The sequence below is a fragment of the Alligator sinensis genome, unplaced genomic scaffold (genome assembly GCF_000455745.1).
Source record: "Alligator sinensis unplaced genomic scaffold, ASM45574v1 scaffold1348_1, whole genome shotgun sequence".
Lineage (NCBI taxonomy): Eukaryota > Metazoa > Chordata > Crocodylia > Alligatoridae > Alligator > Alligator sinensis.
This window is the reverse complement of record NW_005843437.1, coordinates 18,556-30,750: the sequence shown is the minus strand read 5'-3', so window position 1 is coordinate 30,750 and position 12,195 is coordinate 18,556. Positions and strand designations below refer to the sequence as shown.

At 48.7% G+C, this 12,195-nt stretch overlaps 1 protein-coding gene across 1 annotated transcript in view; it reads right to left on the bottom strand.

Annotated features, from left to right (window-relative positions):
* The window catches only part of LOC102372031 (myeloperoxidase-like), a 96,878-nt gene extending 89,723 nt beyond the window's left edge, over positions 1 to 7,155 (bottom strand). Inside the window, exon 1 of the mRNA XM_014527332.1 lies at positions 7,011 to 7,155. Coding sequence (XP_014382818.1) covers positions 7,011 to 7,155 — 145 coding nt within the window. The remainder of the gene's footprint in view (positions 1 to 7,010) is intronic.
* Between the last annotated feature and the right edge of the window lie 5,040 nt (positions 7,156 to 12,195).

The following is a 12,195-nucleotide window of genomic DNA, read 5'->3' as shown; positions in this document are numbered from 1 at the left end:
CCATAGATGCTTTTCAAGCAAATCCCGGGACGTCATTCTCCCCTTGTACTCAGCCTTGGTGAGGCCACAGCTGGAGTACTGCGTCCAGTTTTGGGCCCCGCAATTCAAAAAGGATGTGGAGAAGCTTGAGAGAGTCCAGAGAAGAGCCGTGTGCATGATTAGAGGTCAGGAAAACAGATGACAGGCTGAGAGCCATGGGGCTCTTTAGCCTGGAAAAACGCAGGCTCAGGGGTGATCTGGTGGCCACCTATATGTTTATCAGGGGTGACCACCAGTATCTGGGGGAACGTTTGTTCACCAGAGCGCCCCAAGGGATGATGAGGTCAAACAGTTATAAACTACTTCAAGATCATTTCAGGCTGGGCATAAGGAAGAATTTCTTTACTTTCCGAGCCCCTAAGGTCTGGAACAGCCTTGAAACAGCCTGCCATAGGAGGTGGTTCAAGCACCTACATTGAACACCTTCAAGAGTAAATTGGATGCTTATCTTGCTGGGATCCCATGACCCCAGCTGACTTCCTGCCCTTCAGGCGGGAGGCTGGACTCGATGATCTTCCTAAGTCCCTTCCAGCCCTAATGTCTATGAAATCTATGAAACGTGTTTGCAATCCTTCCCAGTTGGGTTGTTTGCAATCTTGCTCAAGAAACATTCTATGCCAGCATCCAAATAATTAATAAACAATGTTGAACAGCACTGGTGTGGCAGGTCCCCATTAAGGCCCTACCACCTTGCCTGCTACCTACTTCAGGCAATGGGCCTCATTCCCACCTTTCACCTTGCCTGCGATAATCTATCAGTTCCATTAAAACTTGCACTCTGGGCCAGCCGGGGGGATCCCACCAATGCATTTCAGGCTGGCCTCTTCAGAGTCCCCAAAGTTTCACCTGGTCCTGGCTTGTGCACCATAGGCACCCATGGGGTACCCCACATAGGCACCCTAAGCACTGTCTGCAGACCTTTACCCTGCATATGCTGGCGGTGGGCCACAGGGTTAGGACTGGGAGCTCCTCCTCCCCTACACTCACTATATAGTTTTAAAATGCCCAGAGCCCTCTGAACAGAGCTGGTAGAGAGTCTGGGCTGCATGGCTACTCAGTTCTGGCCTGGGGCAGTCCCTCGCACACAGATTCCGGGACTTCCTGTCTGGGATTCGCACACGTCTGTCTGGATTCCATAAACAAAAATATGGGCAGTGTATCTGCCCCTCACCATTTTCCAGCATCCATCTCTGGGTCTCCAGGGTAAGGCCCCTTCTGTTCACTCCTGTGTCCCTCTTATTTTGGTCCCCTGGGCATTCCAGCCAATCAGCATCAGCGTCTTCTGGATGTGGGTTGTTTGTGCCTCCTGCAGGTGAGGGGGACCACTGTGAGTGGGACATGTTTCCCAGGGTGTCAGAGACCCAGAAGCCTGGTGCCCCAAGCAGGCAGGTAGCATGTCCAGGATCCCCAATTAGAACTTCCTTCTCCAGGGGCCATGGAGACTTTTCCTCTGTTCCCTGCTGTCCCAACATATGTGGCTCTTTTGGCTCCATCACAGATCCCAGCAGTAGCCTGGGTGGATCCTACTCTGGCTCAGGTAAGGGGGACAGGGTGAACGGGGCCATTCTCTTCTCTTTCCACCCTCCCCTTCCTTTCCCGCCCCCACTCCCAATCCCCACTACAACTGGTTTCCAAGACAGACCCCTGTGGTCTCCACTTAAAACCTCCTGCCCTCCTAATTTATATTTGAACTCTTTGCTTGAGACTATTGAGCTAGTTCTCTATCCACCTTATGGTAGTCTTGTCTATCCCATAGATCTCCAGTGTGTTTATGAGAAGGTCATGCAGAACTCTGCCAAAAGTCTTGCTGAAGTCCAGATATACTATGTCCACAGCATTTCCTTCATCTACTCAAGTAGTCATTCATCAAAGAACAAGAGCAAGTTTTTGGCATGTTTTGTTCTTAGTAAATCCATGCTGGGTACTTGTGATCAGTCTTTTCTCTTCCAGATACTTGCAAATGGACTTCCTTAGGATATGTCACAGTAACTTCTCAGGTAAGGCTAAACAGTCTGTAGGTCCTCCCTTTTCCCCTTTTTAAAGAGGGACACTATATTGAGCCTTTTCCAGTCCTCTGGTACCTTGCCTGTTTACCACAACTTCATGAATATCCTTGCCAAAGGCTTGATCTCCTCTACCAGATCCACCAGCACCCTAAGATGAAGTTCAACAGACCCTGCTGACCTGAATTCATTCAGACACATCAAAAGCCTCTGGGCCCATACTCCATGGCTCTGTTAGACAGGGGATATGTTGAGGCCCTCTCCCCAAAATGATCCTGAGAGCAGAGTTGAGCAGGCTTTAACTATATAAAATGTCTCAGAACTACTCCAGTGCTGCTGCTCCTCATCCTCCCAGCTGCCCTGCATGTACCTCCTAAAGTAAATCTCACAGATGCATGATGTATTATGATGGTCAACATCGCAGAGTGCAGATTAATCCTCATGTCCGGGGCTTAAACAAATACCTGACTTCTCTAGGATCATTGTTCTCTTATAGAGTTTCATTCTTTCCTATGAAGCTTATGCCAGCCAGAGTCAAAGACAAGTACTGGCCTGGTTGAACCATGGTTCTGATCCAATCTGACAGTTTCCAGTAAATCCTGTGAATCTGGCCAGTGACATCTTAAATAAGAATCACAAGAAAGCAAAGTAATGTAAGCCTCAGGTAATCATCTTGAACCAGAAGTCAACTACCATGCACAAGAAACCCTTATTGTTCATCCTTCTTGGCCATGAGCCCTCTACAGTTATAAAATGTGAATCTGCAAATAGGTCACAGAGAAACCATCAATCAAAAGGAAGCACCTGCTTAGATTGAGCCATAACCCTCCCAGCTGATAAACCTGCCTTTTTACTTCACCCTACTGATTAAATAGTTTTATTCTTTTAATTAAACCAAAGTAAATATAGACAGAATAACAAGGAAGAAGTCATAAGAAATGAGGACAATATACACTCTATTGAAATGGAACAAATTCAGTAAACTCAAGGGAGTTATGCGGCCAGCATCACATCCAGCCACTTTTGGCTCTCCAATCTGATGACTAGGTACCTACTCAGAGCTAAGTCAACTGGGAACAGCATTTGGCACAAGCCAGAGAAAAGCTAAAAGTCACATCTCTAGATCCATAACCAGGCACCTTGGCAGCCCTGTCACTGGACCCTCTCAGTGTGCTAGTGCCATTAACCCAGCTTTGCCCAGAGGAAATGGGAAGGACAAGGGAAACAGCTGTGGACAGGATATAGAGAAAGGAATAATGCATGAAGTTGATGGAGGGAACCTGAGGTAAAGAGGAGAAGGGATGGGAACTGCTAGAGCCAGTAACCAGTCAGCACTGGGGAAAGAGCATCTTAAGAGAGGGCAGGGGAAACAGAGTAAAGGCAGGTCCCAGCTCAAAGAAATGTCCCACGCAGGGTTCACCAAACCCCCTTGGTGGCAGGCTCCAAATAGAAAGAGAACAAAACAGAAAAAGGCCGTGGCACTTAGCTTGCTTCCTGTGCAGATCCTCAGCTTCCCTTCACTTGGGGCTTCCTTCCAAGTGTTCTTGCCACAGTCTGGGATCCGGTTCCACGCCTCTCCAAGAAAGTCCTGTCCCCGGTGGCTTCCACAGTCAGATTGCCCCTTCCTGGCTGAGGCTTGCACCTATACAAGATGCTATTGGTTACCTGACCCCTTTATTTCCGCCCATGGATCATCTGGCTCTGCCTAGAAGGCACAAGAAGACAAAGTGGAAAGAAGCTGGTGGGGAGCTGTTGGGGCAGGTCAGGATCAGAACCACAGAACAGGAAACCAGAGGAAGGGGCCTCAATCCAGGGAGGGAATGCATTGCCAGACACACCAAAATAAGAGAGGGAAAGGAGGTGTAAGTGTCTAAGGGATGAAGGAACAGTGGGACATGTGTTTGGGACGGTACATACACAAAGGTTGTTTTGGAAACAGTATGTCACTTTTTGAGTGTCACAAAAATAAGACAGTCCTTAACAAAAGAGATGGCACTTTACAGGTTCATACCAAAGGGGTCTGAGGAAACAATATTAAAGGTACTGTTAGCAAGTGTTAAAGCCAGTATATGAAAAGTAAGAAACCTCTGGGTTTTTAAGGGGTTGGCTTTCACTGAAAGAGAGTATCTGAAGCTGGGGCTGCGTAACCTGAAATACTACATTGATCAGAACAAGGAAAAGATTGGAGAAGAGGAGGTGGAGAAGAAATGGAGTAAAAAAGACTGGACACATTTGTTTCACTGAACCAACAGAGAGGACTGATGGGAGGGTGGAGAGTTTCAGATGGTTACTGAGGAAATAGTTTTTTTTGAGGGGGAGGGTTTAGAAGGAGTTTAATTGATATTCATGTGGTTCTGTATAAAGAAATAGAGTTCTGTAAGGAGTTTTTATGGGAAGTTGATGTCATTTCATAGTTTCAGAGTTGGTAGGGTCAGAAGGGACCTAAGCAGATCATCTAGTCCGACCCCCTGCCATGGGCAGGAAAGGATGCTGGTGTCAAATGACCCCAGCTAGGTGGCTGTCTAGTCTCCTTTTGAAAACCCCCAGGGTAGGGGCGAGCACCATCTGCGAACTTGAACAAGACGCTTTTCACCTCCTCGTCTAAATTGCCGATGAAGATATTGAACAGTGCGGGCCCAAGGACCGAGCCCTGGGGAACCCCACTGCCCACATCTCTCCAGGTTGAAAATGATCTGTCCACCACCACTCTCTGGGTGCAGCCCTCCAGCCAATTTGTGACCCATCTGACTGTGTAGGCATCAACACCACAGACACCTAATTTTTTAATGAGGATGGGGTGAGAGACAGTGTTGAAGGCCTTCCTAAAGTCCAGGAAGACAACATCCACCGTGACACCTGCATCCAAGGCTTTTGTGACCTGGTCATAGAAGGCCACCAAGTTGGTCTGGCAGGACCTGTCTCTAATGAACCCATGTTGAGTGCCCCTAAGCATAAATTCCCCAGCTGGCCCCTCGCAGATGTGCTCCTGGATAATTTTCTCAAAGAGCTTCCCCAGGACCAAGGTAAGACTAACAGGCCTATAGTTTCCTGGGTCCTCTTTCCTCCCTTTTTTGAAAATGGGGACCACATTGGCCCTTTTCCAGTCATCAGGCACCTCACCAGAGCACCATGAGTGCTTGTAAAGCTGTGCCAGGGATCCCGCAATGACCTCTGCCAGTTCCCTAAGCACTCTGGGGTGGAGATCATCAGGACCTGCTGATTTGAACACATCTAGTCCCTCCAGAAGTTCCCTGACTAGGTCCTCACTGACCCTGGGCCTGGCTGCGCCTCTCCTGGGTCCGTCCGGGATCCCAGTGGATCCTTCCTGCCCCTGCCAACCTGCAGTCACCCCAAAACCCTGCCAATTGTACGCCCTAGGCTCTGGTCTCCACCAGATGGCCCATGGCTAGGACCCCCCCACACCAAGCTGTGTGCATCATCCCTTCCCACACCCCTGAACAGCGTGAATTCCCAAGTTAGAAAATAGTATAAATATAATTTTTAAAAAGCGTATATATCAGAAATATAAATTTCTATGGGGTGAGAGGAGTGGTTGGCACACCTGCTCCTCATCCTCTTCCACATCATCAGTGCCGATTGCAACTGTTGGTGTTGGTGGTGATTGGTGCAAAACAGATGTGTGCAATTAATGCTCATTACAAAACTTAATAGTGTAGTATAGTACAGTGGGGGTGAAGGACCTTGGCTCCATCCAACACTTAGTTTTCCATGTTTCAGGACTACATTTCCCAGCATTCCCCAGCTGTCTGGGCTTGGTACAGTTTCCATGGGGACCCTTGACATGGGCTGCTTCCCCGCTCCCCTCCCCTCCCCCTGCCCTGTGACACCAGCAATACCTACACATAATGCACACAATTGTGTGTTTTGCATGGCACATGGCTCTGTGAAAGGTTGGGGTGACTATGGACTGCACTGCCCCCCCATCTGTCCCCCCCATCTTTCCATGTGTAGATGCATCTCAGCACACTGATTAAACAATTATGGTGTAGTAAACTGAGACCTTTCCTTTACTCCAAAAAGCATTTTTTGCACAGTTGTGGATATAAAACGTGGCTAAGAAGTGGTTGGATATAGCATTTCAACTGCAGACACCTTTAGGAGAATTTTTGTTCTCCCAAGAACCAAGGCAAACAACACCCCCCTCCCCCCCAAACCCCGCTCCCCATCCAACACACACCAAAAACCTGAGGACTCCTAGAAGCTCTCCCTCCCCCACCCCCAGCCAAGAAGAGGTTTAATTAACCCTTCACATTACATGATCCAGGGTGGTGAGGCAGTGACGGACACTGAGCTGTGCATGCCCACACCCCCCCTCACCCCGATGACAGCCTGCAAACAATAACCCCTATCCCAGTCCAGGCAGCTGCTCCAACTCCAACTCCTCACCCCATGCCCTACACATTCATCCCAACCCCGCTGTCCCCCCGACCCATACCAAACCTTGTCCCCGCCACTTTTCACAGAAATGTACTGCAGACACAGATGGTTTCTGGCATAAATAGGCAAGAATTTTATTTCAATGGGAAGAACAACCACTGTTAGCTGTCGGCAGCATCCATAATATGTGCTGCCAGGCAATCTCACACAAGGGCTGCCTGGCCAGCATCTCCATGCTGGTATTATTGCATGCCATACGCTGCCCACCTCTCTGTTGATCATTCCAAGTGGTCTGTATGATTCACTTCCACCAGTCCAAGCTGCTGGCATGGGCCCAGACCCTGCAGTTGCTGCTCCTGAGGGTGATCCACAGAGCCCTGTCAGCATCCACTTCTGTGCGTGCTTCTCAGCTATCCCACTCTACTGCATACCTAAGTGCTTTTTTTTGCGTGGTGCATCTATGCACAGGCACCTCATGACAAGCGTTTAGAAGCAGGATCATAGCATACACCACCATCATTAGGTGCACCTCTATTTATTGCAGTAAGTCCAAGGCCAGCAGCAGGGTACTTAGCAACAGTTCCTCCTCCTCCTCCTTCTCACTCATGTCATCCAGATGCTTCATGTTGGCATCTTCACTCATTTTGTCACCATTCTTCATGTCCCTGTCCTCACACATTTCTTCTTGAATCTCCACTTGGCCCTCCTTGCTCATCCCATCTGGATTCCACAAAGCAACACTGATTACACGTATGCAGCAGGGCCACTTCTCAGATCACAGCACCACCACCAAGCAAGGGGGTGGGGGTATTGGGCTCTTACTAGTAATGAGGGCTGCATTCAATCATTTAGCATTGCAAGCAACCTAGCTGCATATCAATGAGTTCCCCGGGTCAGGTGTCCATGCACTGGGTGCTGGAGCAGCAGAGTCTTTCCCCTTTAAATGTGTTTGGTGGGTGTGGTCGAATGTGATGTACCACGTACCCATTTACTTCAAATTCAAATGTAGGGTTTAATAGGATGACCAATGGTGCCCTGTAGGGCTGTGCGAAGCTTGTTCACTGATTCAATTCGGAGGAGATTCGGCCCGATCCGGTGGCTGAATCTCCAAATCCAAATCAAACCAAGAGACCCATTCATTTCTCCGAATTGAATAAGAACCCTCAATTCAATTCAGAGAGATTTGACGATTCAGACATAGACACAGATTTATATGCTTTTTCTACGTACCTCAAGGTACTAGGTGGCTCGTGAATACTGAGATGGTGTGGGGGAAGTAGCATCCCATGGGAGCATGGGAGGGTCCCCAATGCACTGAGCAGCAGACCTGAAAGTGGACCAGAAGCACTTCCGGTCCACCATGGAGTGTGCAGGGGACCCCCTCCTCCCCAGCTCAGTAACTGGTGCCTCCTGGGTCTGGGGGGGCACCCAGGGTCCCCCCCCCCCCCCCGTGGCTGACTGCTGACTGGGGGGGCAGGGGGGCAGGGAACCCCCCGCATGCTTGGCAGCGGACCCGGACGTGGACTGGAAGTATGCCTGGTCCACTTCCAGGTTTACCACCAAGCACGCAGGGGGCCCTTCTGCACTCCTGTGGGACACTTCATCCACCCCACCATCTCAGCATTCATGAGCTGCACCCGCTACCTCGAAGTGTGTAGAAAAAAAAACATATAAAGCTCTGCCTACAGCTGAATTGCTGATTCTCCAAATCAGAATCGAATCTTCAGATTCGGCCAAATTGAATCAGGACAGTGATCCAAATCAGCGAAGCGAATCACTGCCCCCCAATTGGGCCAAATCAAAATCGAATATGGCTCGCTTCACACATCCCTAGCATCCTGGGTTCATGATAATTTCGTTGATCTGGTAAAAGCACAGGCAGACCCAAGATTTGAGTTGCTGCCTACAGTTTGGATCTCAGAAAGTTGCACGTGTTCTCATCAATAACATGTATTTTCTCATTAATATCTGAAGATTACAAAAATAATATTTCAAATGACATGTAGGTTATCTTAAAAGAAAAGAAAAAGAAAGGGCAAATTCAGAACCACCATTTCTACCTTATGATTGGAGCCAGAGCAAAGTATCAGACATGCAGAATAAAACCTGTATGGATGAAAAATCTCATATTTCTAATCAGATGCATAATGTTACTTTTCCCCTCTAGGAAGCAGAATAAAAGGCAGTCTTTGGCACAAGCAAACTATTCTAAATGGGATAAATGTGCCTCAGTGGATGAAGGTCAGAAATCTCAGGAACTGCAGCCTATTACTTTAATAGCACATGAGGATAGCCAAAGACATACTCCTGAAAAATCCTTGTATGATGATAAAAGCATAAACAGGAGCATCCAATTTTCTAAAAGTGTTAAATCTCATGATGGCCAGCTGGACTGTATTGGCAAAATGTGTTTCCACTTACAAGAAAATAACTGCTGTGCTTCTGAAATAGGAAACAGTTGAACAGAGTCTCACTTAATAGTTGATGAAAGTAATACTTTGCCATTGTCAGGCAAAGAATGTAAAGTTAAAAGTGATGTTTTGGATGCCCAGGAAACTTGTGCTCATAGGGATGTATATCCTTCTAAGCAGACTGTAAAAAAAACAATATACCCAAGGAGAAAAGAACGAATGTGTCTGTGAAAACCTTGTTTCTGAGATAGTTCTGAGGGATCAAGTCTTTGGTGAAGAAAACTGACATCAAGGTAAGTGTAGCAGGGCACTGAGTTGCCTGCTACTCGTAAAGCAGACATAATTACCCAGGTGCAGGTTGCTAGGGACAACCAGAGTGAGCTAGTGGCCCACACCTGCCGGCAGTCAGCTGACCGGAAAGGGCAGGGCCTGGCTCACATTTAATCCCCAAGCCTGAGGCCAGGCAGGCAGTTCCCTGCCAGCAGCTGAGGGGGGAAGGAGCTCTCCCAGAGAAGAGAGGAGAGGCCTGACTGCAGGAGCAGCTTCTGACACTGCTGAGGGACGGAGTATTCCCCAGTAAGCTTAAATGAGGTTTTAGCCGAGCAGCTTGAATTTATGTTACAGCCCAGGGGCTTGTGTTTTGTTGCTGTTTAAGGACCGGAGGTTTAGGTGAAGCTATTAGGGGACAGAGGAGGCCTCATTTTGGGGACCCACTCCAGAGTGGGAGCTCCGGCACTAGTGAGGGCACAGCTTTTGGGGCACAGATCCTGGCACTAGTGAGGGCGCAGCTTTTTGCGGGGCACAGCCCCGGCGCCAGTGAAGCGCAGAGTGAGACAGAGCTGCAGAGAGCCCAAGTGCCAGTAAGGGGCAACACAAACCCCGGTACTCAAGGGACGATCGTAAGGGGCCGGAGAGCCCTGGTACACCTGGGGGTGCGGGTATATTTTTGTTTTTGTTTGGACTGGTGGTGTTGTGCCCTGGTTTTGAGCTTGCAGCTCCCTTGCTGTGGGGCTGACGCCAGTGCCTCTGGGCCAGGGAGTACTGTGCTCCAGAAGGGAGCAGGAAAGGAGGCCACAAGCCTCCAAGCACTGGAAGGAAAAGCTAGAGCCTCGGAGTTGAACTCTGGTTGGTGGGTTTTGATGGGGAGGCCTAGCTAGAGGAAAAAGGGGTCAGGATATCCTAGGTGAGACCCCAACATACCCAGTATACTAGGCAGTCTCCTGCTCGCATAATAATTGTCCATCAAGACGTGGCAGACAAGATTAGGGTGGGACAGAAGGATTCCAAGGGCACCCCCTGCAAAGGGCGCGAATGACCAGGAAGATGGTGCTGGGGAGGGTGACCTGTTACAGTAAGCTTCAAAAAGTTTTATTTCTGAAAAAGGAAGTGGTAATGTAAAGTAGGGCTATGTGGAACACCTGCATTTCATTTTGGTTTTGGATTCGGTGTTCCGGGGAGACAGTGATTCGTTTTAGTGTTTCGAATCACTGTCCCATTTCATTTCGGCAGAAACTGCTTCAGAATTTCGATGGTGTTTCAGCCATAGGCCATAATGGGGAAATCAAAAAACTGCCTATAACTTTGTCATTTCAAGCCTGATGTGGATGAAACTTGCAGGAATGGTAGCCCCTTCTGAGGCCATGAAGCCTGCCAAGTTTCAAGGAGATAGGTTCAGGGGTTTCTGGGAAACAGCACCTCAAACTGCTGACAAGCAAAACTCGTGACATGTGTGACTTTGTGTGTGGGAGGTGCAGCGGAATGAAAAGTGCAGGCATGGCAGCCCCTGTTCTCACCCTCACAACTCTACTGTAACCAGTAACCATCAGGCCTCTCAAAGATCTTACAGGTCTGGGTTTTCCCCAGCCAGGACTGGGCAGTGGCTGGAGGACATCAGGTGCCTCCTGCTCCTACCTGCCTTTCACCAGGGAGGTTCATGGTCCTGGCATTTCCTGGGGCTGCTGCGCCACTGGCAATGCCACCCAGGCCTCCCTACCCTGGCAGGGTGCATTTTTAGGCCATGCCCAGGATAATGTGGTGTCTCCTCCTCCCCATATAGCCCAGACCTTATACCTCCAAGTTCTTCCTGGCACTGGAGCTCAGCAGGGAGATGTTCTTCCCCTGGCTGGCTGGTGAGAAACTAAACTGCTGCCTCCAGCTCTGAGAGCGGGGCATTAAATGGCCACCCTCATTAGCACCTGTCCTGCTACATACATAGCCCCTTGTGCAGGCATGAGGCCTGCCAGGTTTCAGACAGTGGTGCAGGGGTTTCTGTGAAACTGCACCTCAAACTGCTGAAAGCAAAACTCATGTCACTTGTGTGTGTTAAGGGGTGTAGGTTGTAGCCGTGTTGGTCTAAGGACATATCAGATTGACCCTAAGAATCTTGTCTGGGCTACCTTTTATTAGACCAACTGAATAGTTGGAGAAATTCTTCTTTGCAAGCTTTCGGGTTTAAAAACACTTCATCAGGCTGAGGAAGCATCTAGTTGGTGTGTGTGCGCTCTTCCTGGATGGAAGGAATAGTAAAGAAGCCAGAGTCTAGCACGCAATGCAGGCAAGAAAGCGAGTCGGTGAAAATGGAAATTGAGGTGTAAAGGGGGTGAAAGACAGGCTGGGGGGGGGGGAGGGTGGAAGGGGGATGTCGCAGGTAAAAGTGGAAAGGTACCTGCTACCTAAGGAGCCAGATGTCAGGCAGGTTGTAGTGTTATAAATCCAATGTCTATATTGAGTCCATGAGTTTCTGTATCCAGGAGGCTGATGAAGTTCATAGGCTCGTCTGTGAAAAGTGGTTTGTAAATTCAAACAAACACCAAACCTCACTAACCTTATTACTGGAAGCAAACTTCCTACAGCTCAAAACACACCGAATGGATCCAGACCGTGCCATGACAAGAAATGCAAAACCTGCCAACATGTCTCCAGTACCCCACAAACTGGGCACCAGACTCTATCAAAGACAAGAATACCCAACTACCTGTGGGGGCACATTTCTCACAAGAAAACCACTCCGTCTCCAGTCTCTCAGTCCTGATCCTCAAAGGGAATTTACAAACCACTTTTCACAAAGGCAGCAATTCGAAGCAACTCTGGTGGACAAAGGAGTGAACTACAAAAAAGTCACAGCACCACCTTGTGGACAAAGAGGCTCATTACACATCTTTGAGTGCCTTTGTGTTTGCACACAACCAATCCACGAACACACTTTTATTCCCTGCAAGCCAAACTAAACTACATCCAAGATGTTTTAATTTAATGCACCAGAAAGCCTTTTAAAGAATCCAGAAATCCCACTCGCACAAATGGTCATGCAATTGCAGCACGAGGGCAAAAAGGGCAAAAAACGT